This window comes from Argentina anserina, chromosome 5 (genome assembly GCF_933775445.1).
Source record: "Argentina anserina chromosome 5, drPotAnse1.1, whole genome shotgun sequence".
NCBI lineage: Eukaryota > Viridiplantae > Streptophyta > Magnoliopsida > Rosales > Rosaceae > Argentina > Argentina anserina.
The window spans coordinates 7,945,309-7,971,340 of record NC_065876.1 but is presented as its reverse complement, the minus strand read 5'-3'; the positions used below and the strand labels follow the sequence as shown (position 1 = coordinate 7,971,340).

The following is a 26,032-nucleotide window of genomic DNA, read 5'->3' as shown; positions in this document are numbered from 1 at the left end:
AATTGGATAACAAACGGGGAAGTTTTTGTAAACATGGAAAATGAATGATCTTTTTTTCGCAAACTAAATGAGGTCTAGTATTTTCTAGGAGTAAGATAGGAGGTCCCCATGTTTCTGTTTTCCCAAGTTGACTATTTGAATAGTCTGCTGCTTCTATCACGTATTCTACTCCAGAGTTCAACCCAGTTACCCAGATCGATAGGATGGCAACCACTGAGGCTCCAAAGACGATCTACTCCTTCACTGTCAAGGTATATCCTTTATGTTTCAACCCAGAAAGTTTATGCTTTGTTTCTGCAGCCTGCTGCATATTTCTAGCCGGGTCTTCAAACGTTCTTCAAAATGTCAATATATAGTTCGCGGATAGTTTTGACTATATGGGATTGTGCTGATGTTAAACTTTTATCTGGAGATATTAACGTAAGATAAAAACTTTGGAATGATGGGGGCTCCCTTTTAACATGTATGGGGTTTGCCATTTGTTATTTTAGTCAATTGTCAAGAAAGAAGCATAATTTAGAGGTTGAGGGGTGGAATCTGTTTTAGTATAATCTCAAAAGGCATCCCTCAATCAGGAAGATACTTTACTTAGTTTACCTAATGTTCAACAAATACTTGGACGATGAGCTACTGTTTCAGATCCACCGAGTTCCTGAGATTGGTAACATTCACACAAAAGTGATGGGGCATGTGAGATAATGTTTGGTTTCTGTTGAATCTATGTGGGAAGTTGGGTTGAGATGAGAAATTTCAATGTTCATTTATCAAAATTTGTTGTTTCCGGGTAGATGCTAATTTGAATGTTAGTGCAGAATGTTAAGGGGAATGATGTAGAGCTTGGCATTTACAAGGGTAAAGTTCTGCTCATTGTCAATGTTGCTTCCAAATGGTATCTTCACATTCCTCACTTCTCACATTTTTTTTTTGTTCTCTCAAGAAATAGAAAACGTATAATTGCTTCACTTTTTTGTCACTTGATTTGCTGCAGTGGACTGACAAACTCAAACTATACCGAGCTGAATCAACTCTACGAAAAGTATAAAGATCAAGGTTTGAATATCGAAAACCACTGGTTCTTTCATACCTATTGTTCCGAGAACCATAATGTAATATACCGGTTTAGGATGTGTATTGTTGAGCTGACACCAACGAGTTTCTATATATATTATGTGCATTCAATTTCTTGTTTCCATCGACTTCTTCTTTCCATTGTCTCCAGTATGTGCAGATGTGCTGCTTTTTATCTTCTTTATAAATTTTCACTTTTTTGTATATGGAATAGTCAAATTTTACTAGTGTAAATCAGAAACTTCTTTTTGAAATCATTATATCTAGTTCAAAATTCTAATCCCCCTTTTCCTTCTTCTTTTTTTTTTTTTGCATTTCGTTCACTTTTGGTTTATGCAGGATTCGAGGTGCTGGCTTTTCCTTGCAATCAGTTTGGTGCACAGGAACCGGGAAATAATGAAGAGATTGAAGAGTTTGTCTGCACTCGTTACAAATCAGAGTTTCCGATATTTGACAAGGTAAATCTTGAAAATGTTGTGTCATTAACTTTCCCATCGCTCACACCTGTTACAATTTTCCGCCAGTGATGAGGTTTCCTTAACTACAAGCTCATTATTGTTTCTGTAAATGAAGTGGAACTGCATTTACATCTACGAGCATGCAAAACTCATTTTTGTCAGTTAGAGGATAGCTTCATTTATAAGTTTAAGGAACTGGAATAGTAATAGACGTAAATGACTGCTTTCTGGTAATTCCTTTTGCACTAATGCAAATTAAGAGAGTTCAAAACTGCTGTTCCTCTATGGTTGTTAAACTAGAATCTGATAGCTTCATAACCTTCATTGTCATTAATTTGACCTTCATCTGTTATTGTGTTAGATTGAAGTAAATGGTGATAACACTGCTCCACTGTACAAGTTTTTGAAGTCGGGCAAATGGGGTTTCTTTAAAGATGATATTCAATGGAACTTTTCCAAATTTCTAGTTGACAGAGATGGGAAAGTTGCTGATCGTTATTACCCTACAACTGCCGCCCTTAGTCTTGAGGTAAAACCTAGATGTCTGGTTTCCAAATTTTATCTAATCTGCTGTTTAGTGTGGTTGATCGATTGTGAGTAGAGTTTTTTTGTGTCTGCAACATAAAGTTTTGATATCAATCTCTTTTTGCAGCATGGCATAAAGACCCTGTTAGGAGTTTCATGAATGATGAAATATGAAGGTTTCAACGATGTCACAACACAGTTAAGTGAGTTAAGCGGTATGCATCTGCTTGCCTTCATGTATGAAAAAAAATGTAAACGCTTGTTCTGTGTCTTCAAGACTTGTTAATATTCCAACTAATGAAACAAGTTATATTCCTCGTGGGGATGATACAGATGATTTTAACGATCATCTTATCTGCCTGTTTCATAAAGAAGCACATTGTATATATCTAGTTTCATATCTTGAAATCTATTTGGTTTGTTGCTTTACAACATTTCAAAAGGAAACCTCTTTTAGTGTATACTTGTAGTATACTGTATACTCAAAAACATTCTGCTACATATATTTCTGAGTCAACTGAACAAAGAATACCTCAATTAGAAAGAGAATTTAACTGTTTTTTTTAGGACATAGCATCGATAAGTTATGCATGTCTTACTTAAAAAGTCAACTGAGTCCATAAATATGGAAATCGAACGCGAGGGGCTTTCGGCCTGAATCGTTCGACTTTCCTATCTTCCATACTAAAGACAGCCAGCTCAATACCAGTTGAAATATGACCACGCCAAAAAACCGCAAAGTATATGCAATTTGGCCTTACACTCCGAGTAGTCTGAGGCCTCAATGGAGATTGAAGAATTGTTATCGCTCAGAAACAAGGCTCTGTTGCCCAAGTTCGTCACCTCCTTGGCGTTCATCCAGCTCCCAGAACTAAGTGGCACCTCTAAATCGTAAACCCATATTTGTTTATGTCCTCATGCTGGAAAACTACCAGTAAGGCGCTACCTGATTCCACCAGGTACACATGTTGTGTCCTATCTCTAGACGCTAGAGGCGTTGGACTCTGAAATAACCAGCTTCGTTGTTGCTTTCTTCGGATCTTCAATGTCAAAAACAAACACGCAGTGGTCGGAATCGACTGCATACCCCCCCCCCCCCAATATACTGTAGAAACCATACTGGATGATAAGACAAACTTATTGATTTTACGCTCATCATACGCAAGGGCAGGGTAGCACAATTTCTTCATGTTTGAAAGGATGCAACAGATAAACATGTCTCCAATCACAAGTGATGAGACCTCCAAGAGAAGATATACACGACGGCCTTAATCCACGATGAGTGATAGTACTTGGTAAATTGAGCCTCTAAACCTTGTATTTTATGAGGTTGTAACACCGGCCGGGAAGAGGAAAAGGAGGGGGCTCTGTATCTTTAAACATAAGCAGTGGAACCCATCCACCAGTAAAATTTTCTTTGGTGGTTACAGAGTGCGCCGAATATGATGAATTCTTGCATCGAATCGATCTTTTGGGAGATGCACACAACAAGATCATGAGGAAGATTAGACCAGTAAGCCATTGGAGATCGACGTACTTGGTTTTGTTGGACTTTGGTTCTTCGGAGGTATATATATAGAGACGTACCTAGGGTTTTAATTATCTATACTATTAATAATCCAAACATGCTTTGGCAACTAAAACGCTTGTGAAATTATATTAACACAATTTCATCATATGTTATTTGAAAATGAAATTATATAATTCAGGGACAAGAAAGTTAAAACTAGAATCAAAATCAGAAAATAAATTAAAAAACTCATATGCAAATCACTTTCCCTTATAACTCTCTACTTCATTTGTCCACACACGTAGTGGGTGGTGGTTGTTAGGATTTCATTACGACAATACAAAAATTGAATAGTGTAAGCAAAAAATGAAAAGCTAGAGATCTGCAGGGCATAAAGGCATTTTATTGAGTAGATTCTTGTGTTATAATCAAGCTTTCCAATTCTAGAATATATCCTATCTCCAAGATATATCTTTTTTGCATTGGAAAGTTGAAAGCTCTCTCTCTCTATCTCTATATATATATATATATATATATATATATACAATGAGAAAGTTTTAAATTTGTTTTCTTAGGGGGCATTAATTAGTCTCTTCTATGCAAGTGAGATATATGCAATCTTGTGCTGATAACGTCTTAAAGAGAAAATGGAAGATGAACAGAAAGAATTCATACAGAAACGATAGCTTAAAATGTGAATGTGAGGAACAGAGGAATTGCTTTTATTTGTTAGAGACATTCATAAAGATAAATTAGATAATAAGAGTGTTTTGATCCTACTCAACCTCTAACGTACTCTACTCTGAAAATGACCATTTAGACAAAAAAAAATTCAAATCTACTAAATAGTTCTTAACTCATATACGGCTAAAGTTTGATGGAAAAAAAAATTGACGAAACCTCAACAACCCTAACCATTGTGATACATAGCAGCTTAAATATCCACATAAACGAGATCGAGCCCGGGATCTTCTTGAAAATGGGAAGATCTAGGATAGGCGGCCAACCTCCTAAAAACCGGTTTAATAAAACCTCCTGGGGATGCTCCAAGTCCTTGGGCTGTTGAACAGAATTCGTAATGGAACTCTGCGCAAAGTTTCCGCTTTGTTGAAACAACCGATATTCCACTTCCTTCGGTCCCTATGTCAATTGAAGTCTATCTCCTTAGCTACGCTTCCTCTCCTTGGAGTAAGTCACAACAAAACCTGTCCTTAACGGGATGGTACTTACTTTCATACAGGTGCTGCATGGCTGTCGTCGTGAGATGTTTGGTCCTTGCACGGCTCGGTTCGTTCTTCGAGCCCTGCTTCTCCCTTCCCCCTCTCCTCGTTCGTTTCGGATATAGCACGTCCTTTTTTTTTACCATATAAAATCCACACTTTGACACTAAAATAAAGGGGAGTAAATGATGAAGACTAAAAAAACGATTTAAGGTGGCATTGTCCACGGAGAAACCGCCCCAAAGTTCTAGGACTTGGGCTGATTACAACTCCTTACGCAGTTTCGAGGACTGGCTGGTCAAGCCTTCCTTTTCTTATAGTTACTGGAATGATAAGTTGCTATGCTGGGATCTTACTCACCAGATGTTTGAACTCCAATGGATCTCTGAAAACCTATCCTGATATCGATTTCCATGCATTCGGGCCTAAAGGCAGAATATTCGTGTCCATTTTCATGTATATATAGCTTTACCTAGTCCCAATAGGATTCCTGATAATGGAAGCTGATAATTTAGAGAGGTTTTTCCCACAAGCAGGGATCAATATAGGCGGATGGCACCTAGGGGGAAAACCATTTTTTACTATAATTGTGGGGATCATTATATTACCTACAATGTGGTTGAAAAACCTACGGTTGCTTGCATATGTCTCAATGTTTGGCTTTCCATCTGCCATTATCATTGTCGTCTCAGTTGTTTGTGTTGGTGTTGATGGAGTCGGCTTCTCTAAAAGAGGGAAAATATTTGATCCGACCGGACTTCCTACCTCTCTCAGTTTGTTTGCATTTTGTTATGGAGTTCATTCCGTTACTCCTTCCGTATACTCTTCTATGAAACATAGAATTCAATTCAAGAAGGTCAGCAACTTATACCAAGTTACCTTCATTACGAGTGAGTTTCAGTACTCAATTTCTGATTCGTAACCATTTGTTGCGCAGGTTTTGTTCATCGTTTTTCCCCTCTGCACTATGAACTACATTATACTAGTTGTTCTTGGCTACTTAATGTTTGGTGACGATGTTCAATCTCAAGTCATAATGAACCTGCCTACAAGTAAAGTCATTTGAAAAACACTTAAGCGATCCCAATTGTCAAGTATGCACTCATAATGACACCTATAGCAAATGCCATTGAGAACAGCTTGCCGAAAAAATGGAATAACTTGTTCATTTTCATGTTCATAAGAACACTGTTATTAGTCAGCACAGTTGTATTGGCCATAGTTTTTCCATATTTGACACACTGATGGCTCTTGTGGGAGCCATTCTTTGCGTCACTATGTCCATGTTGGCTCCATGTATATGTTGAAGATATACAGATTATACCGGAAGTGTACCATGGAAGTTGCGATGATTGGATGCATTATAGTTGTCAGTGTGACTCTTGGTGTTTTAGGTACATACACATCTATTAAAGAGAGATTTTCATGAAGAAGCACGTTATCTACCAATCCCTTAGTGTGTTGTAACTTGTAAATCATACTAAAATTTTCTGTGTAAATATATTTGCTAATTGTTAACCCTGAGTGACCTTACATAGTTACTGTTTTGCCTAAGCCTCTGGCTAACCCACATTGTTGGTCCATTCGAGCAGAACAATGGTCCCAGATGCGCAGAATAATCTGCACCACTTCGTTTGCAAGTATAAATATTTTAGGTTCCATATCTGCTTTTGAAAGTTTAACACTACAGAGATTCTTTTAAAAGATCCAAGGGTAAAGGTCAGCAAGATCAGATATATTCCAAAATAGTTTTGGGACAAGTGTAACAACACGAAGAGGGGTTTCCAGCCGTACTTCTTTACCTATGTATACGCAGAAGATTAGTTTCTCCGAGACATCTGAAAGGAGACCTCAATTCAGCAATCATTCTGGATTGAGAGCAACTGCATATAAGCACTTCGATTTCATAGGAAGTTTCAATTAAAAGGCTGAAAGAATTTCTTGCTACAGATGAGATGTGTCTTAATCCCCACACTACTTGGACCCCACATTACCTGAAACTTTCCTCAAACTAGCTTTTGCCACAGATTATGTTAGCAGACTTGAACAATTCTCACAGATTCAATTGATTTACAACAACACATATATACAAAACTGGTGCATGTGTGTTGCAGCACTATCTTCATCCGCGAGTCAAATCAATACCCGTGTGAGCATTTCTTGCATCAACTAGCCGCCCCCCAGGCCAAATACCTGCTGTAGATGGAGCATAATTTTGGGTAGGTGGAGTTGTAGACGGTGAAGGTAACTTCTCACTGTGCTGAGGATCAGAACTCTCGCTGCTATTGGGGCCAGCCACTGGCTTGTTCTTGATCTTGTTGGAGCTACCATATACAAAACTGCAAAGCACAACCTGTGGAAAAGATGGATTAGACTAGCACCAGAAGCATCTCAATATACAATCAGAATTCAAGATTCACTAGTCAATTGTTTTCTATCATATAATCTGTCAACCAAACATAGCTACTTTCAAAGTGCTTTTCACACATCACATCCCATATACTTGCCAATATGTGCACAAAACTTATCATCAGCTCTGAAACTAGACAATGAATTCACTACCTGCACTGGAGTTGCTGCAATAAGCATAGCCGCAGCACCACCAATGACATGACCATCAGAACTTGATAGGGAAATGCTTATCCCCCCTGTTCGATCGCGGGGGCCACCATCCTCAGCAACCAAGTAAGAACCTGACAAGCATAATATCTGGAAACGACCCTGCAAATCCATGTACAAAGTTGAGTCTTTGGAGAAAAATGTGACTAGCAAGTTTAAGGGATTCGTTTTTGGTATTGATTTGCAGCGGTTGCCGCTACAATAATTACTTAATCCCAATATATATAAAAACAAGAAAACCATTTTTCACAGAAGTACCAAATCCTAACAGTTGACAAAGTATCTGGACTAGTCTGACAAAGTATCAAAAGCCATATAACAACTGACGCATTCTCAATTCATAATGGCATCTTTTCTTATCCATTTAAGCAGTAGCACTTTTAATTGTCATAAATGGAAAGAGAAATTATTTGGTTTTTTTATTAATCTGATCAAGCCACTATACTTGCAGTTGTTATTGCCACTATCAATGTATTAAATCAACAAACAACAGCCTCCAATGAATTCTATTTTCGTTTGATAACCAGACAGAGAAACAAGTATTCCAGAACAAACAGTATTGGTATTACCAGCACCACATGTGATTTGGAAATTCACAACTTTTGACAACTATGATTTATTCTGCTCCAATAGTATGCCTAGATTTTGTTCTCTCTAGCTTCAATTGGTGCAAACCAGATGGTTTTATCATCACATACTCTTCTCTCCACAAAAACATCTGTTCAGAGCCAGTGGCACTACTCTCTGGCGCAAAACTTTCTTTAACCAGTCTTTGCACAATCTAATCCAAGCATAGAGTACTACCCTCCCTCACAGAGATTGTAATTGCAAGCTTTAACAAAAGTAGCTCACGTCCATTACAAGCTTACCACAAACCCATAAAGGAAAAAACATAACTAAACTTAGACAACTTTAGATTTGTCATTTCCTAAACGCAGAGAGCTTCCTTGCCTATATCCTTTCCTTTGTGTCTTTTGCAATACTCTGTTTAATTAGTTCTGATTCTAAAGGTAGCCCTTTCATACCACTGCTCTTATAACCAATATGTTCTATGGTAAGTGGTTATTACTCTATTAATCTTTTATCACCTATGTGAATCTAAACAGAATGTTCAATATGAAGAAAAATCAGTTTCTTATGTAGTAAACTGAAACCAGCCACCAGCCACCAGCCATCAACCAGCTCTTTGCAGTCAAACAAGATGCAATGTAAAACAGACTGCACAATGTTCAAAATTGGAGTGGAAATGCTCGAAATCTTTAATGTTTAACACAAAGAAAGGCAAGTAAAATAAATTTAGAACAGGGTTGTATTCTCCAACCTCATATGTGACACTGACACCAGTTGATGCAGGATGACGCAGTGCTACTGAAGATACTGTTCCATTTCCTGACAAGATGCATAGTGCCCTAGGTCTCTGTTGCGAAAATAACAATAACTTTGCTACAATATCCTACAAAGAAATGAACAAGAATTACCTTTTAACAAGATCAACCGATCAATTACAGCTAATATATCTATCAACATTAAAAATCAGTCCAAACTATTCAACATAAAGACTTTAATTAAGAGCGGATGACATATACGAGTAAACATACAGGATGCTGAAATTGGTGTGCTTGCATGTAAAGAGGTCTGATGTGCGTTTTATTTTTCTTCAACATTTTGACTTACGAGTCCTAAGATATAGACCATCCCATTTTATAAACCAACCTTTAAAGAAAAGAATGATATCAACAGAGGTTCAGATGTGGTAAGGCATTATACAGAATTTTAACAGCAATATTCTCATTTATTAAGATATGTTGATCCCAAAAATGTCCCCTACATTGACTGTAAGACCTTTACAGACCATGACTTGTTATTTATGTCAAGTAACTTAATAAGGGTAGGTCACACATGGTCGATTTCAATTTCTGGTATCAATCTGTTTTCACTTCCTTAGGCATCAAGGACACAACTGAAAAACAATTCCAACCTGATATCTCTTAACTATCAATTACAAAATATTGGAGCAACTCATTCTTGGGTAGAACGTCGTGTGTGTACACCATATTACAGGCATATCTGTAGCTTGAACTTACAGAGCATACCTCTCCAGCTTCGATGGTGATAACATGGGGTGCAAAGGCCTGTCCAGCCGAACTGTTCATCCATTCCCCTATAAAAAAAAGTTCAACAACCAAGAGATACTAAGTACATGCAAAAACAAACATGATAAAGATGTGGACCCCAAACCAAAATAGTAAATGCCTGAGCTTGAGGAGTTCTAAATGACTAAACATATAGTTCACTTCAGATGAATTCAAAGAAGACAACTTAACAGGACAAATACCATGTTGAAAAAGTTGTACAAACAAAGTTTCTCGGTCTTAAAACAAATCCAAGACCTATGTCATGACTTCTTTTCTGCATGGACTTCAGTTCACAACTTGTGTATGTTTGGTAGATATATCATCTCATGCAATTGATGTCATTTAGCAAAAGCAGAACAGTTGAGTAACAGAAGTGGCATGAATCAACCGCCATTTATAGAAGCCATAATTGAATTAAATTCGCAAGAAACTAATGACAAATGCTAACAAGAATGAAAAGTAACCAAGAACCTCATAGACCTTGGTCCACTGCTACCTATCCCACTAAATTCGGTAAACTACAAGTCTACAACCAAATCCACAACTAGAAAATCAATTTAGGTACAAAAACGAAAATTACAAGTTGAACAGAACATTACCAAGATTAGCCAACTGCTGTTTCCTGCCAGTCCCAGGTGGCCTTCCTCTGTTTCTTTTCGGAGTCGGAGAGGTTGATCCTGGAGTAGTAGGATTAGGAGTGGAAGACATTGGAGACAATGCCAGCGAAACCGGGGTATCAGGACCCTGTCCAGAACCAGAACCAAGACCAGTCCCAGGCCCATATTTCCGGGGCCTCCCTCGTTTCTTCTTTACAGTCTCACCTGAAGGGGCTCCGGGGGAAACACCTGTGCTAATGTCATGAGGGTAATTGGGTCTTGAAGGCTCAGCTGAGAATGTTGATCTCACATTAGACTGAGGTTGTTGTTGCTGCTGCTGGAAGGCAGTGTTGTTGTTGTTGTTGTTGTTGTTGTTGGGCCTGAACCCAGGTGGTGCATGCAGCCCAGCAATCTGTGATCCAGGAGAAGACCCACCATGGCCTCCTCTATGGATGTAGTATGAAGCTTGAGCACCAGAGATGGCCATGGCTTCTCTCCCATCCATGCATTTACCAAGCAGACTAGTCACTCAGAAACAACTTCAAAGGTTGAACCTTGAAAAGCTTTGCCCCAATTTTGGAGGTCTCAGAAGTCAAGAAGAGGGGGTAAAGATCAGAACTTTAACCCCAAATCTTGAAGATGGAGTAACCCAGTGAGCTAGGGGACTGGGGTTTAGGAAGGGTTTTTGTTCAAGCTGAGAAGAATCTGAAAAAACCCAGTAAAAATTTGATCTTTACCCAGAAACAAGTGATGTACAGAGCTAGAACAGCGGCAGCCACAGGGACCCAGAAGAGGGAAAGCAAAATGCAGAAGAATCAGAAGCTGAGGTAGTAACAGAGAGGCTAGAATTGCAAGGGAAAATGTGAAGTAAGAACAATACCCTAGATTTGAGATCTAGGGTTTTGATAGGGAATGCAGGTGGAGGTGGAAAAGGAGGAGAGAAGAGGAGGAACTAGGAAGAGGGGTTGGGAGGAAAATGAATTGAAAATTTGAGCTTTTGAAATAAAGGGTGGAGAGAGAGAGAGAGTGAAGACCTTTTCTCTTTCTTTATGGTATTGTAAGTGAGGGGTGGGGTGGGGTGTAAGTATCTGACCATATTGAAAGGAAAACTAATACAATGGGGGGAAAAGACAGTCTGTGACCCACCAAAGTACCAACCTACACATCCTGATCAGGCTGCCCTTTTCTGGGGCATTGAGCCCCATCATCTCACTCCCTCCTTTTATTTTCTTGGCCAAGCACTTGAAAATATGAGAGTGGTTTGTAATTTGTAATGCTGTGTGCTTGTTCTGAGTATGGAAGAATATTTGAGAAAATATGAGGCAGACGTCAAATGAAAATACGTAGAAAATGAACACAACAAGATTAGTCTAGTGAAAACATATTAGGTTATAAGTGGGATGGATGCTCTAAGAATATTCTCGTAAAAAGAGGTTCTTAAATGACATCCTTAGGAATGGTTATATCTTAAATTGCTCCCAATTTTAAAATAATAACTCATTTGGCCACTATTTTTATAATAAAACAAGAGAAATCAAAGTGTGGTTTGTTTTTCAACAAGTTAATTCAAAGACTCGATTTCTTGTCAATCAAAACACGTAAATTATATATTATAATGTGTTTGTAGTAGTATTAGATTTAATCTTACAAATGGTGAATTTGATTGTACCATGATCAGATGATCTTGTTTGTCATTTTCAACTCATTCATGTATCCGATCGTGATCATATGGATCACAATTTATATCAAACAAATTTGCACGACACAATTGAACAGAAAAATTGCTAAATGCCTAAATCTATTTGGTGCCATTGTTGAAGTGGGTGTTTCAAAGACTGAGTTTCTTTTTTGTCCAAAGAGAAGAATGCTGAATGTAATATAAACTGCGGCAGGAACCAAAAACAAATAATGTGGGGCTGGTCTAGAAAGGACAAATCAAACTGGAAATGATAGCTAAATAATTGAAAAGGCATCAAAAGTATTGAAGCTGAAATTCCAAAGAACAAAAAAAGAAACAAGTATTGATGCTGGAATTTTTATTTTATTTTTATATCAGTTATTTTACTTGTTTCTGTTGTCTGTATTAGATATCATATACTTTTAAATTGGAAAATGGTACGAGCTTGTGAACTGTGAAGTCACAAATGGCTGGAGATGGGGAAGAGGACATGGACTTGAAGTCTTCAATGGTGTAAAGAGATGTTGTTTTTCTTCTTCTGATTCTGATGTGAATGTGATTGCCTTTGGTGGAGTAGTTAAATGCATGAGCTGCCAGTTGCAGGTTGCTCAGTCTTTTGCTCTGTTTATTATTAACTGCTTTGAGACAAAGGACCTCATTCATGGAGTTCCAACCTAATTAACAAATCGATCAGTGAGTGATTAGCGTGGTCAGTCAACAAGTGTATGATATTGTTGAATTTTCGGTTCCAATCAGAAAGAGAAGAAGATCATGTTTTCAAAAGCCTTGCCCTACATGACATTCACGATTCAATAGTCACGAAACTATTGATGCTATGCATCATCTTTAGATTAGTTTTGCTTCATTTTGTTGGACGAGAAATTATTTTTGTCCGAATTTTATGATCATTTTCCACTATCATTTGAATTATAAGTGCATCATTCGATACATATTTAAGGCTTTAAAAAACATCTTTAACATTTGTACCCAAAAAAAAAACATCTTTAACATCTTTACTTAAAGAAAATGATTAATCAGAAACTAAAACTGTTATAATCCTAAGAATGAGTGATTACTTTTTTTTTTATTGAATTCAAAAGGAAATTCCTCTATTTCTCAGGTCTTTGGACCCTTTAGGGGTGTTGAATTATCCTTTAAGCTACTAGTTATGTGGTGCGACAATAGCGCACAAACACTGGTGAACACTATTGAGGTACAAAGTTTTTTTTTCCGATACATATTGAGGTACAAATAAGGTTTAAAATATTAGTATAGGTAGATATATCATTTTTTTAAATGGAGATATATCGGCGATATTAGAAAAAAAAGATCGTTCATATTTGGAATTTATTTATTTATTATTGAATTACATACAAATAGATACAATTATTAACTTTATTTAATACCAGAAAGAGGCTCTAAGTGCTTGAAAAGACACACGTTGGTCAATAAAACAATAAAACTCTACCCAAAACATATGAGTCATATAATACGGATTGTAATGGCTAACATGATATCTTTCGAGCTGCCAACAATTTCTCCGATAATGTGATAGTAATGATGAATCTAACTTGATGATTGATCATATATTTCTCCAAATTGACCATAATCGTAAATATGATAACCAAATTGATAATTGACTTTATGAAATTCTGGATATCCTTTGGCCTTCATGTGACCCTTTATTATGGACTCCCTCAAGGTCAAGGAAAACATTTGTCACTGATATGGCTTGACTCTTAAGAGTTAAGACTTGAACCTTCACTTCTCATCTGGATATCTTTTACGAAAAATTAAAAATTAGCCGATTGAGGGACTACTCTTATAGTCTTCTTTTTTATATCTCTCAAGGCTCGAGGTGATTAATTTATTAAAAACTCATATCTGAGAGTCCAAGACATCCTCAAGTTGAGATGATTTTTTTAAGTGAAATTTTTCAGATATTTTTCCAAAATATCAAAGATATATCGGATATATCGTAAATATCAGAGAAATATCTGAGATATTTTATATTATCAGAGAATTATCGCAGATACGGGAAAAAAATAAAATATGTACCCTTAAGATATATCATTAAAAAAAATGATATCTGAGGATATATCAGAAATATGAGATTTTGACCCTTACATACAAAGTTACCTTAATCATCTAGCAGTGAAGTTGATACCGATGATGTAAGCATCATCATTCACACTGATGAGTTAGATCACTATTTATCTCAAAACGTATACTGGTACAATGTGGAACAGAGGTTAGTATTTGTGAAGATACTACGTTGTTTAATACCGATGCAACAGATTTATACTTTTACCTTGATGCATTTAACTGATTTAAGCTTATAAGCTAGAATTCAGTGAGAAAACTACAATCTAGGAAACCTGATATTATTTTCATAAAACCACTTGATCAATTTCATACTGAGGTACTTTGCCACGATGTCAAGCAGCTCCGTGCAACTGAAAGCTATATGTCCTTAATCATAATCATACCAAGTTAAATACGTACTGTTGAGACAAGTAACAGTTGAATTTGTGAAACAATAAAGAGCTCAACACAGTTAAAAGCAGAAAGGGGTCCTATGCAACTATACAAGTCACATGTCATGATCTATTCCCATAAAACGAATATCTATGTGAAGTTGTGAACTATTATCATATAAAAGTAATTCCACAAATTGTTGAACCCTTTTGGGACTTTAGAACTTCTGATCATAAGGTGGCAACTGAAGCTATAACTTGATCTCTTCATTGTCGCACGAGCCAAGTATGATCAATTACACCTAAATTAAGGCCTTTGGTAGTTTCATATCTTACCAAAAAGGGGATCTAGGTAAAATTCTGATAATCTATTTCACAAGTCTTTGAACCCCTAGGGAACTTGGAAATTTCTGTGCATAAGGCAACAATATGAGGCCGTAACTTCATCTCTTTCTCTTCACTAAAGCGAACATAAATAGTCACCTTATGCAAACCCTTCCCGTTCTTCAGCAAGTACTTTGCCACTTCCATCTCATTTGGACACCCCATGAAATCCCGTAGGCAAATAGTCTTGAGATGTGAAAACAAACGAGCAGGTGCAAACTCTGGCACACCCCATTCATGTACAAACTCGTTCTCGTTGTCATCAGCACAAAACTTGGTGTTCTAAATACATTTAAAATATATCAATTCATCTTAAAGCTTTCTAAATTGTATATTACTATCATTTGGGTGATTTGGCATAAGGAGCATTCCAGGTATACTTACATTTTCAAACACAAGATGTTCCAAATTCGGTGATAGCTTGAGCAAAGTTGGCAATGATTGCAAACAGCAACACGTTTGAAGTTGCAACACTAAGTGGTTTAAATGATCAAACGTAGGCAGAAGAAGTTGATCTGTAATGTCAAGTGCCTGCAGAAATGATGAAGTAAATGAGCATTCTACAGTATTGAGAAATGATGAATTAACCCTTTCAGAAAAAAAAAAATGATGAATTATGTCCACGATATCTTACAACATTCCATTGAGAAACTCCAGCACAGAAAGAAAGACTGATCACCCCAGCAGAGGGGAAATAGCGTACTTACTACTTACCCCCAAGAGTGCGGCTGAAACTGACAAATGTTTAACATTAACAATTCCAGCAAAGAGCATGTGGACACGATCATTAAGGCCAACAAAACAATGGAGGTTATCAAGCTCATCCACATCTAAGAAGTCTATCTTGGCTTTCCTCATACATTTGGCATCCTTCAGAGAATAGCTCACAGAAAAGTCATAGTAGATATCCGACTCATCAAGAGTTGGAGCATCAGCATTGACGAATACTTGGCACACATAATTTACAACATTAGATCTCATATCAAACTTATGCACAGTGAAGCTAATCTGCAATCTTTTCAGCTTAGGTCCAGAGATATTTATATCATAAGCGGACACATCGTCAAGTTGTCCATCTATAATCAAATGTTCAAGTGCAGGGCAGCAAGAAAAAAGCTTCTCCATGGAATCGGAATCAGGACACCAAACTGTAACATGGAAGAACTTAAGACACGGAAAACATTTTACGCCGAGAGTTATAGCACTAACATCTTGGGACAGCAACAGCTTCATACTCACCAATGTGCTACACAAGAAAAGGCTTCTCAGGATCTCGAAATGTGGCTCAGTAGGTATCTCCACACAAAGATCAAGTTCCACAACATTGTGTTCTATGGCAGTGGTTATCCAACCATATATAAGAGAAGCATCAGATGTCATAGTAGTCTTGAGATAGAATCTATGTATGTTTATGGGGCTACGAAACAAAAGTACACAATTCACAAACTGTGCAAAACTACTTGACTCATATCTCAGAGGGGCTGGTAGAGTACGATCAACATAATCCATGTGATATTTTTTTTCATCCAAATCAAGAATGGGAACAGAAGCCCACACATTCTTCCATCTATGTGACAAAACACTGGTCTGCACAGCCTCTCTGGTTGTAATTAAGGAAAGTATATGGCAAAGAATTGCATCTGGCAACCCACTAAGCCTATCTTCAATGCTTGGTTTATCAAGCTTTGATCTTGAAGCCATTTTACCATGTGAAACCACTCTGTAAAGTGCAAATATGTAACTGGTAAAAACCCAACTAAAACAATGTTTCTGTCACGGCTTATTCAACATTTTGGTGTTTAAAGACTAAAGAGCTGAACTTTCTGATTAACATATATATGGAATAAGATTATAACTTGAAGAATCCTATTATTGTTGAAAATAACTGAACTTTCAGATTATTTCTATTGAACAAGTGAAAAATAAGCTGAATGGCGTTGGGTTTGGTATGGTATTCAAAATTACTAGACTGAACTGGAAACAGATGAAAGAAATAACAAAGAGGAGATATAGAAAGTACCTGAGATGGGGTTATAAACCCAGTTCTGGTTTCAGGGCACTGAAATGGTCTGTCCGAGGTTGGTTGCTGAGAGACACAAACACAGGAAGAAGACGAAGCACTGGTGATGAAGTTAAAGAGTGAAGGAAAGAGACGACGTGTCGCTTCTATGTTAACTGTGTCATCTTCATAAAAGAAGTCGTTTTATCTGCTTTATGACTAGACTGAGTAATCCAGTTGAATTTGAACATTAGAAATCATTTTTGTTTGCCACAGTTATGAGAAAGCAATCTCATTACTTACAGGCTTCATTCTTTGTAGCCCTTGTAGAATATCCAAGATATTTACCATAATTTATAAAAGTCATGTTCACACAGATTGATCAGTCTATGACTGTGAACATATAAGGCGAAAATAAAGATAGCAGTACTTAAAAACAGACGTGCACAGTCACATAGACAAAGTCATGTTCCATTCCCAGGGTAGTATCCACTGCAAATGATTGTTTTCAACCCCTTGGGACTAAAGAAGTTATAAAAAAGACAGAAATTAAAAACACCTGCATAACTAGATTTGAAAGAGTTTGAAGTTGAAGTTGTAGCTTTAAGTGGTTCAAATTACTAAATGTCAGCAGAAGACTGTGATATCTACTGTCAAGAGCCTACATATATGATAAAGTAAATAGGTAAACCGAAGACCCGGGCAAATAAAAATAAAGATTTCATCAACAATCATATACCCTTCCCTTAAGAAATTATAGATCATACAGTAAGAAAGTTATGAACCTTTGAGCAAAGAAGTTAGAGAACGTACATACCGCAAAAACTGAAGATGAAACTTTTAGGTATTTTGCATGACAAATATCTGCAAGATTATCATCACAGTCCTCAAGATCGTCCACATGAAAAACAATCTTGGCTTTCCTCAGACAAATGGCATTCTTTAAAGAGTAGCTCACCAGACACTCATACTCGATCTCTACCTCTTCAAGATTAGGAGCATCAGCACTAACAATTATTTGGCACCCATAATTCACAAAGTTATTGGCACTTGCATTCCTAGAAAATCTTGCCACATAGATGCTAATTTGCAATCTTTTTAGTTTAGGGGCAGATACATCAAGATTGTAAGCATCGGAATCTTGAAGGTTTCCATCTATGATCAGATCTTCAAGTACAGGAAAATTAGAAAAGAGCATCTCCCTAGAGTCAGAATCAGAATAATGAACTGTAACATGAAGGAACTTGAGGGACGGGAAGCAATTCGACTTGGAGGAATTAGGCCCAGTATGAGATTGTTGTGCTGTGGGCAGAATTGTTTTTGAAGCTGCTGTGGCAGCATTGCTTTTAAAGCTGCTGCGGTGAGAGGAATCAGCTGAGGTGTTTGGTAAACTGTTTTTGAAAAGTGTTTTGAAAATTGAGATTGAATTATTTTGAAGGGGCAACCTAAAAATAGTATTGTGGTTGTGTATGATTACCATATTGGACATGAATCAAATTATAGCTTGGATAATTCCAACTCAATTCCAACTTTACAAACTATCCAACCTTTTGTTTCTTTGAATAAACACTATCCAACCTTTTATGCACCAACAAAATGATCTTTAACTAAAAATTTTATAAGAAATTATGTCGATGTCATAGATTTTCAAGAACTATTTGATATTAATGAAATATATATATCGTAAATTTTCATTAATATTTAGATTTACTATAATTAAGTTAAACAAATATCCGCATAATTAAGATTTAATCAACTCTACGACCTCTTTCAAAGGTAAGAAAGAGGCTAAATAAAAAAAATACAGATTCAAATTCAAATACCAATAAATTGAAAAAACAAAAATTCACATGAATGAGAATCAAACCCAAAGATAGAAATTTTGGGATTGCAATGAAAATAACAAAAACTCATAGCATATCTAGAATTAGAGCAATAGTGCAACGAAGAGAAAAGCTTGAATTAGAGAGAGTGAGGACATAGTTGGTAGTTGGGTTCAAATTCATTTAAATGAGTTACTGGTGCTCATTGTTTTCCAAAAGCACCTCCAAAAGCAATCAAAAGGCAGCTTCTCAAAACCAGCTGTTAGGAGAAGCAATTCTAACCAAAAGCTGTTTTAAGATATTTTACCAAACACCATACTTTAAGTCTGAAAACAGAAACAGTCCCAGAAGTAGGTCATGAATCAATCCCAAACTGGGCCTTAGTGTCATATCTCTATGCAGAAACAGCTTCAAACTCCTCAATGAAATGCACATGAAAAGTCTTATTGGGATCTGAAAATGTGGGCTCCATAACCCTAAGAACAAGCTCTACAAATCATGCCTAATGGCAGTAAAAAATCGAGAAGCAATACTAGATGAGTTCAACACGGATGTCTTAGGTGTCAATGGCTATCTTTTTTATCCCCATTGAATCTTTCACAAATTTTAGTGTGCATCTGACAAATAAAGTCTTAAAATATGATTGACTCATAAGATGATGTCGTATTTCTAATACTAAAAAACGATATTGTCTTTTTTTCATGTGCTATGTTTTAGAAAGACTAAAACTTGAATAAATGTCAATAACGATATAAAGAACACATCATGCACTGTTATTCAATTTTTAGTGTGACTAAGGCCTATAACTTTGACATAAAATACAATAACGTGTATGATAGTGTTGTATTCCTGGTACCACAGGCCTCCATCATAATATATTTCAAATGTTAGGTCTTAAAAGCCCCGAATTTATGACATCATCAACCCTTATTCAATTATTAGTGTGATTAAGACATCTATAACTTAACTTAAAATATGGTAGCCTCATAAGATTGAATCAAATTCCTAGATTCAATCACCCATATCGTAATTCTATTCAAATGTTAGGTCTTAGAAACACTAAAACTTGAACATGTGTCAATTGGGGCATAAAGATCACATTATCGACTGTTTTTCAATTTTAGGGTCTCTAACGCCTATAACTTTTCATAAAATATGATAACCTCATAAGAATACATTGTATTCTTGGCACCACTGACCTTTATCGTAATATTTTTCAAAAGGTAGGTCTTGAAAACATTAAAATTAATTACACCATTGATTAGTTTTCCTTAGGTCTCTAAAACTTGATTAAATATCCAATGGTGCCATAAGTGGTGTTGTATTCTTGGCACTACAAATCGCTATCATAATTTTTTTCATGTGTCAGGCCTTAGAAAGTCAAAACTTTTGTCAAGTGTTAATTAGGACAAAAATATGGCCCATCTTTCTGTCTCCATTGAATCTATCATAAATACCTGGCCTGCAAAGTCGAAACCTTGGTCAAGTGTCATGGGGACAGAAAGTCCTCATTGAATCTTCCTAAATTTAAGTGTGCATATGAAAAAATAAAGTATCTTAAAATATGATGGACTCATAAGATGATATCGTATTCTTGACACTAAAAAACATTATTGTACTTTTTTTTATTGCTATGTTTTAGTTTTAGAAAGACTAAAACTTGAACAAATGTCAATAATTACATAAAGAACACATTATCGACTCTTATTCAATTTTTAATGTGATTAAGACATCTATAACTTAACTTAAACTACAGTAGCCTCGTAAAATTGAGTCATATTTCTAGATACAAGGAACCCTATCATAATTGTTTTTTCAAATGTTAGGTTTTGGAAACCCTAAAACTTGCAAATGTGTCAATTGGGGAATAAAGATCACATCATTGACTATCATTCAATTTTAGGGTTTCTGTCATTGCTGTAAAAGAAGTAGCTGTGGTCATGGTATGACTTGCTTCCGTGGCCATCAATGGAGACCTCGAACCAGGACTCCGGATTTCCCTTGTCAGTTGATATCAACCTGAGCTTAGCTTGCTCCACAAGCTTTAAGCTAATTGTCGGTGTGGCCTTTGAAAGCCACATGTTATGGCAATATCACCAGCGACTCACTCCAAGTCAGTGATATCATACATACTCATGAACCCGGTAACACGTAGTCTCACTTTGTCACTAGGTGGCAACGATCATTTGACGAAATAAGGAACTCGCCGTCTACTTAAAGTAGACAAAACACATTGAGTACGCACACAAACACGAACCCCAACTCGCCTTACATAACAACAATAAAAACTTATTACTTGCCTAAAACAAATTAACTAAAAAAAATAAACATAAAAAAACCTTAAAATAACATAATATGGACCCAGACAAGGCCCACCAAGTGAGCCCGTGCCCAGGTCCTAATCCAAAGAGTAGAGGCAACACAAACCACCGGCCAAGCCTTCCCTGCGCCACCGTCGAACCACCCGCGTTTTTGTCCGGCCGTCAATCAGTCAGAAACTGATACACTTCCTTGTCCAGGTTAGGTGCGCACCGAGATCGGGTCCGAAGAACCCCATCCAAACAACACTGTGACCCCGCCACAGCCACCCCGCAGATCGGAGCCACGTCCACTCTGTCTTTCCCGATTAGAAGGCGTTGTAGAAAGACCCCCCATACACGCCGCTTCCTAGGCCAGACATGCTTGATCCAAAACTCAGCCGTTACCTTGCTTTTCCTTACTCTTGGGTTAATACTTAATACTGGCCACCGCAAAACAAACCAAGGAGTTGCGTGGCTCACTTCCGACCACAAATGATCGACAAATTACCCGTCCGACGATGGTCGAAAGGCACGCCGCCAGACAAGTACAAATGACGGGTTTTTTCCTCTCTGCTCTCTAGGGTTTTATGGTATTAGCTCGTCATTTTTCTTTCAAGCTTCCGCCATTATATTTTTTTCTTTCTAAATTAGACTTATTTTTGCTCCACACACACATTTCACTGCAAGTGTAAACGAACGACAACACATGTATTTTTGATACATATTATTTGTTGTTCTACATTATGAACAGCGAGGAAAGAATTTTTAACTTCTCATGTAGCATTTTTGTCTAGGGCTCATCAACGGTCCGGGCCTGGCCTGACCCATGAATGGCGGACTTGGGCCGGATCGGGCCTTAGTACATTCAAATAAGTGACAGGTCGGGCCGGCACAGGTATTTTCATAAATATGAAGATCCAAGCCCGCCCACCTAAAGCGGGCATTGCGGGTTTTGCGGGCCATGCCGGGTCTTGCAGGCTTGTATTAGAAAAAAAAAAACATAATATTCTAATTTAAGGGTTTGAAAAAATAAAAGAATTATTAGAAAACATTCTAAAAAAAAGTCACAAATAAATTCTAGTTTCGAATATTGTCGATCGACACCAGTAGATGTGATCCAAATATATATTTAGGAACCCTGTAAAAATTTCATCGTTTTGAACATGGTTTGACCGTCCGTACCTATTGTCAATAAAAACGGCGTTTTGACATAATAAAACCTCATTGACCGGGACTTTGCCAAATGAGTTTCCTCGTTGCGACCACGCACGATCAATGACAAAAATTAGGTGAGTTGAAATATGTAAAAAACTTTCCGCATTCGCATCTTGGTAATTGATCCCCCTTTAGAGCACATTAGTGTTGTTTTTGGTTTACCGGAAATTCCGACGGTCAAACGAGGTCCAAATTGCATGAAATTTTAAAATGTTCACTAAATATATATACCGATAACAACGGATGGTGTCGATCAATTCCGAGAAGTTTCCTTCATATAGTCGCTTCATAATGTGATAGTTTTATTCTAAACCTAATATAAAGGTTATAATACATTAGTGGATACTTCGGCGATTGATAACTCGAGTTCGAAATATGGTTGATCGACACCAGCAAATGTGATCAGTATATATATTTAGGGGAACCTATAAAAATTTCGTCCATTTTGGAAATTGTTTGACCATCCGTACCTACGGTCAACAAAAAAAGAGACGTTTTAATATATTAAAATCGCCATTGAATGGGGCTTTGCCAAATGGATTTCCTTGGTGCGACCGCACGCAATCGGTGACAAAAATTAGGTGATTTCAAATATGCAAACGGTTTTCAGTGTTCGCATTTTGGTAATGGGTCTTCCTTTATGGCATATTAGTGTTTTTTCAGTTTACCGGAAATTTCGACGGTCAGACGAGGTCCGAATTTAATGAAATTTTTATAGGGTCACTAAATATATATACCGATTATATTGGATGGTTTCGATCGATCCCGAGAAATTTCCTTCATATAGTTGCTTCATAATGTGATAGTTTTATTCTAAACCTAATAAAATATGTATGTATAATATTTTATTATTTGGCGGGCCTTTACGGGCCGGGTCCTGCGGGCGTTTGGCGGGCAGGGCCTTACGGGTTTTTGACGGGCCGAGTCGGGTTTCACATCTAATTTAAGCCCGGCCCTCGACCCACGGAAGCGGGCTTTGGCGGAGTTTCTTGCGGGCCGGGCCGGGTAAAAACTCATCGGACTTGCGGGCCTCCGCGGGTTTTTCAGATCCGCGGGTTAAATGATAAGACCTATTTTTGTCCACTGATTATTGCGACTATGAGTGGAACCCTAGCCACTATAAATTTGGGTTTTCCAAAACCTAGTTTTTTCGTTTTGCTAAACATAACGAGTGTAAATGTGTAATATAATAGGCCACAAGCAACTGTCGAAAGTGATCTATGATTTGCTGGTAAGACAGCAAGTACCACAGCCAGGGCTGAGATAGACAGAAGACATTTTACAAGCAAATTGAAGATGGTAAACACGGGTTCACATTAAGTAACTCAAGTTCAATTCTGATAGAAAATACATTTGCAACTCAGGAGTTGGATATCGACCATCTACAAGGGGAAATCAAATATTGTGTGAGTTTTTCTGGAAAACAAAATGTGAGCACTGGTAAATACCCAATTGCAAGCAGTAGTCTGTGAAGTCACCACAAAAAATGAATGTACAGATATTCCCTAGAAAGTAACTCAAGCCACACTGGGAATTTTTTCCCTACCGTAAAGAATTTAACTTCAGTTTGTTTTGATTGAAGAAATGAAACAGAGGGAATGAACCAGAAGAGAACAGATTGCGCAGATACCTGAAGTGGGTGGAGCAGACTCGTTTCTGATGTCTTTGGCGGCTGAGAATCAAAGGGTAAGGAACAAGAAACTAGGTCTGAAAGCTTTGCTAGCTAGTTCAGAAGTTATATAGACCAAGTGCGGGTGAGAGCTTCCTTTCATAAGTCGGAAGTAAACGACATGTTGCATTACTTTGAAAGAAACCATTTTGAGAACCAGATCTTGAACTCTTTAAGACAAATTACACTGCTTTTAAAAATACAAAAAGATACTTTCTGCTTTAGTGGTGATACTGAGGAACTCATAATCTCATGGGATTCATTTCTGCTTATTTAGGAGCTTTTATTCGGAATCCCGAATGATCATAACTAGTATTCGAGACTGCTATTTGCTAACGGCCTGGAGTTACATTTAAGCAGTGGCAAATTTGCTGACAATCCATACAAGTCTTCTGAGATTTTGGGAGAAAGCGCCCTACACTACAATTTATGAAGTGATACATCGGAGTCGAGTTATGTGCTCAAACTGTCGTCTGATCCGTGACTTCAGTTTCCTTAGAGGATATCAGCAACGGTGATGGATTTTTCTGATCTGACTTCAGCTTCCTGTTGACATAATCCAGGTACCCCTGCCAAGGGGCAGAAAATCAATTTAGTATACACCAGTAAGAGCTATTCTGGAATGAACTCAGAACCAATTACTACTCAGATGTTCTACACTCCAAGCAGTTGAAAACATTAGATCAATGTTCTTCATTGTTATACTACAGTAACACCTTTTAATGAACTCCATGTCCACAAAAGAGAGATTCCAACAGTACCTGGAGTATCCCAACAGCAGCAAACTTGTCAACTATTGTCTTCTGCTCAACCGGATGAAAACTTCTCAAATCCTTCAGCAGGTATTCACCATTCTGTGCTCAGAAGATAAAATATGAGATTCTATGAAAGTGGCAATCATGCAAACAAGCATATTCCTCTATATCCTAAACTAGCTTCAACTGCATTCGGTGTAAGGTGGTATCCTACAGCCAACTCGGAGTAAAAACTAGTTTTTCAACATTTGGAAGTTATGGAACACGAGGGGTTACCAAATTAACATGACCAGCGTGTGATGATAACATGTTTGCAACTCTACGCCACAATGTTCAATTTGTCAAGCCAAATGCACAAACCTTTGAAGTAAAACACTCGTTCCAATACGTGTACTTGACGCCTTGGAGCCTCCTCGTCTTACAGAGATCCTCAACCAGAAGCTTCACCTGGACAGCCTAAGACAAAAAAAACAAACAAACACAACCAGATCAATCAAGACATCAATTAACACAGAGAGAACATGGGTGTGCCCTATATTAGACAACTCCAATCTAGAAAGGCAACCACACCTCAGGACAGCCGCGCCGGCTTTCAGTAAAAGGGTATCCGACAACGAATGCCGCCACGGAAAACATGGATACCTGCATACACAACCATATAGAATCAAAGCCTTTCTAAGTTTCTATATGAATATTATCGATGTAAATTACATTAGTAATGATCAATAATGAGTGGATCAGTAATAAACAAACTCACCAGGCTGTTGAAATCTTCAGCCATCAAATCCAGGGTTGATTTCTTACGGAGCAGAACACTGTGCAATCAATAAACTCAGCTCAGCCATGGAGTCATATATAAATAAAGATGAGAGCAGTGTAATTGAAGGAGAATTGAATACCTTACGGGGTGGGCGATTTTGTTACTGGGGTCGGAGATGGCGAGGCCGACGTACTTGTCGCCAACGTCTAGACCGAGGATGCGGCCGCGAGGTTTGGCTTTGTGTAAGTCCATGAACAAGTTCAAGGGTCTCACGTACTTCATCCTTGCGCGGTCTTCAGTGACGCAATTCGTCGAACGCTTGGTGAGCACTGTGGAAGCAGGGTCTGCCCGGAATGTTAAAACAGGGGATATAAAAACCGCTATTGTAATTAATTTGACTAGTTATTTGTTAATAGAAGAAAAACATTTGTATTCTTTTTTGTTAAAGTGTAATTTTTTTGTGTAAGTGTGTTCGATACGAAAAATTGTGGGTATAAAATATTAATATTTTATTTATTTAACCCTCATTGATTTTTTTAAAGAGATCCATTTTCACATGGATAATATAAGAAGTTCAATTTTTTGATGAAGTTGTTGACACTAAAATCAGGCTTCCAATTATAGTAGTGGAGATATAATATTTTTTTGTTACTTAAACAACTAAAATGCTACTAAGTTACTACCTTTTACTTAGACGGGGTGTTACTATCCATTTTTAACTCGAACTTACAATCTCTCACGTTGTCATGTCAGGAAAATCGTAGATCAAACGGTACTAAAATATTCTCTCCTCACTTAAGGAGAAGAATTCTTTTTTGTTTTATGTCACGGAGAGTTGCTC

General features: G+C 37.3%; 5 protein-coding genes and 1 pseudogene across 6 annotated transcripts; 2 read left to right on the top strand and 4 right to left on the bottom strand.

Annotated features, from left to right (window-relative positions):
• The first annotated feature begins 112 nt into the window (after positions 1-112).
• On the top strand, positions 113-2,434 carry LOC126796293 (probable phospholipid hydroperoxide glutathione peroxidase). Its single transcript, XM_050523084.1, has 6 exons — positions 113-251; positions 813-889; positions 989-1,050; positions 1,408-1,526; positions 1,888-2,055; positions 2,179-2,434. The coding sequence occupies exons 1-6, from the start codon at positions 204-206 to the stop codon at positions 2,209-2,211; spliced, it is 507 nt and encodes a 168-aa protein (XP_050379041.1). The 5' UTR covers positions 113-203; the 3' UTR covers positions 2,212-2,434.
• Positions 2,435-4,780: 2,346 nt separating this feature from the next.
• LOC126795422 (amino acid transporter AVT1I-like) lies at positions 4,781-6,210 on the top strand (annotated as a pseudogene).
• A 473-nt stretch (positions 6,211-6,683) lies between these two features.
• LOC126796290 (AT-hook motif nuclear-localized protein 5) lies at positions 6,684-11,123 on the bottom strand. Its single transcript, XM_050523082.1, has 5 exons — positions 10,135-11,123; positions 9,494-9,561; positions 8,722-8,853; positions 7,344-7,502; positions 6,684-7,134 (listed from the first exon to the last, which is right to left on the bottom strand). The coding sequence occupies exons 1-5, from the start codon at positions 10,634-10,636 to the stop codon at positions 6,904-6,906; spliced, it is 1,092 nt and encodes a 363-aa protein (XP_050379039.1). The 5' UTR covers positions 10,637-11,123; the 3' UTR covers positions 6,684-6,903.
• A 3,321-nt stretch (positions 11,124-14,444) lies between these two features.
• Positions 14,445-16,825, bottom strand: LOC126794962 (F-box/LRR-repeat protein At3g59190-like). Its single transcript, XM_050521762.1, has 4 exons — positions 16,691-16,825; positions 15,385-16,390; positions 15,055-15,201; positions 14,445-14,952 (listed from the first exon to the last, which is right to left on the bottom strand). Exons 2-4 carry the CDS (start codon positions 16,369-16,371, stop codon positions 14,635-14,637), a joined length of 1,452 nt encoding a protein of 483 aa, XP_050377719.1. The 5' UTR covers positions 16,372-16,390; positions 16,691-16,825; the 3' UTR covers positions 14,445-14,634.
• On the bottom strand, positions 16,373-20,573 carry LOC126795421 (uncharacterized). The gene is made up of 5 exons (XM_050522262.1): positions 20,476-20,573; positions 17,487-18,060; positions 17,229-17,330; positions 16,691-16,756; positions 16,373-16,390 (listed from the first exon to the last, which is right to left on the bottom strand). Exons 1-5 carry the CDS (start codon positions 20,571-20,573, stop codon positions 16,373-16,375), a joined length of 858 nt encoding a protein of 285 aa, XP_050378219.1.
• A 3,271-nt stretch (positions 20,574-23,844) lies between these two features.
• LOC126795125 (uncharacterized) lies at positions 23,845-25,560 on the bottom strand. Of its 2 annotated transcripts, none has more exons than XM_050521947.1 (6): positions 25,331-25,560; positions 25,189-25,246; positions 25,002-25,073; positions 24,792-24,887; positions 24,438-24,530; positions 23,845-24,222 (listed from the first exon to the last, which is right to left on the bottom strand). In XM_050521947.1, the coding sequence occupies exons 1-6, from the start codon at positions 25,471-25,473 to the stop codon at positions 24,172-24,174; spliced, it is 513 nt and encodes a 170-aa protein (XP_050377904.1). In that variant the 5' UTR covers positions 25,474-25,560; the 3' UTR covers positions 23,845-24,171. The 2 variants fall into 2 exon arrangements, with proteins under 2 accessions (XP_050377904.1, XP_050377903.1); XM_050521946.1 differs by having other exon boundaries at positions 23,848-24,245.
• Positions 25,561-26,032: the final 472 nt, after the last annotated feature.

Coding starts and splice junctions, on each gene's coding strand:
- LOC126796293 (XM_050523084.1), top strand. CDS start 204: ATGGCAACCACTGAGGCTCCAAAGACGATCTACTCCTTCACTGTCAAG. Junction 252..812: donor TCTACTCCTTCACTGTCAAG/GTATATCCTTTA, acceptor ATGTTAGTGCAG/AATGTTAAGGGGAATGATGT. Junction 1,051..1,407: donor CGAAAAGTATAAAGATCAAG/GTTTGAATATCG, acceptor TGGTTTATGCAG/GATTCGAGGTGCTGGCTTTT.
- LOC126796290 (XM_050523082.1), bottom strand. CDS start 10,636: ATGGATGGGAGAGAAGCCATGGCCATCTCTGGTGCTCAAGCTTCATAC. Junction 8,854..9,493: donor TCACCATCGAAGCTGGAGAG/GTATGCTCTGTA, acceptor ATTTCTTTGTAG/GATATTGTAGCAAAGTTATT. Junction 7,135..7,343: donor TTGCAGCAACTCCAGTGCAG/GTAGTGAATTCA, acceptor TCTTTTCCACAG/GTTGTGCTTTGCAGTTTTGT.
- LOC126794962 (XM_050521762.1), bottom strand. CDS start 16,371: ATGGCTTCAAGATCAAAGCTTGATAAACCAAGCATTGAAGATAGGCTT. Junction 15,202..15,384: donor TTTCAGCCGCACTCTTGGGG/GTAAGTAGTAAG, acceptor TCATTTCTGCAG/GCACTTGACATTACAGATCA. Junction 14,953..15,054: donor AACATCTTGTGTTTGAAAAT/GTAAGTATACCT, acceptor AAATGTATTTAG/AACACCAAGTTTTGTGCTGA.
- LOC126795421 (XM_050522262.1), bottom strand. CDS start 20,573: ATGTGGCTTTCAAAGGCCACACCGACAATTAGCTTAAAGCTTGTGGAG. Junction 18,061..20,475: donor AAGGGAAATCCGGAGTCCTG/GTTCGAGGTCTC, acceptor TTTCAAAAACAG/TTTACCAAACACCTCAGCTG. Junction 17,331..17,486: donor TTTCATCTTCAGTTTTTGCG/GTATGTACGTTC, acceptor TCATATATGTAG/GCTCTTGACAGTAGATATCA.
- LOC126795125 (XM_050521946.1), bottom strand. CDS start 25,473: ATGAAGTACGTGAGACCCTTGAACTTGTTCATGGACTTACACAAAGCC. Junction 24,888..25,001: donor GCCGGCGCGGCTGTCCTGAG/GTGTGGTTGCCT, acceptor TTTTTGTCTTAG/GCTGTCCAGGTGAAGCTTCT. Junction 24,531..24,791: donor ACGAGTGTTTTACTTCAAAG/GTTTGTGCATTT, acceptor TTCTGAGCACAG/AATGGTGAATACCTGCTGAA.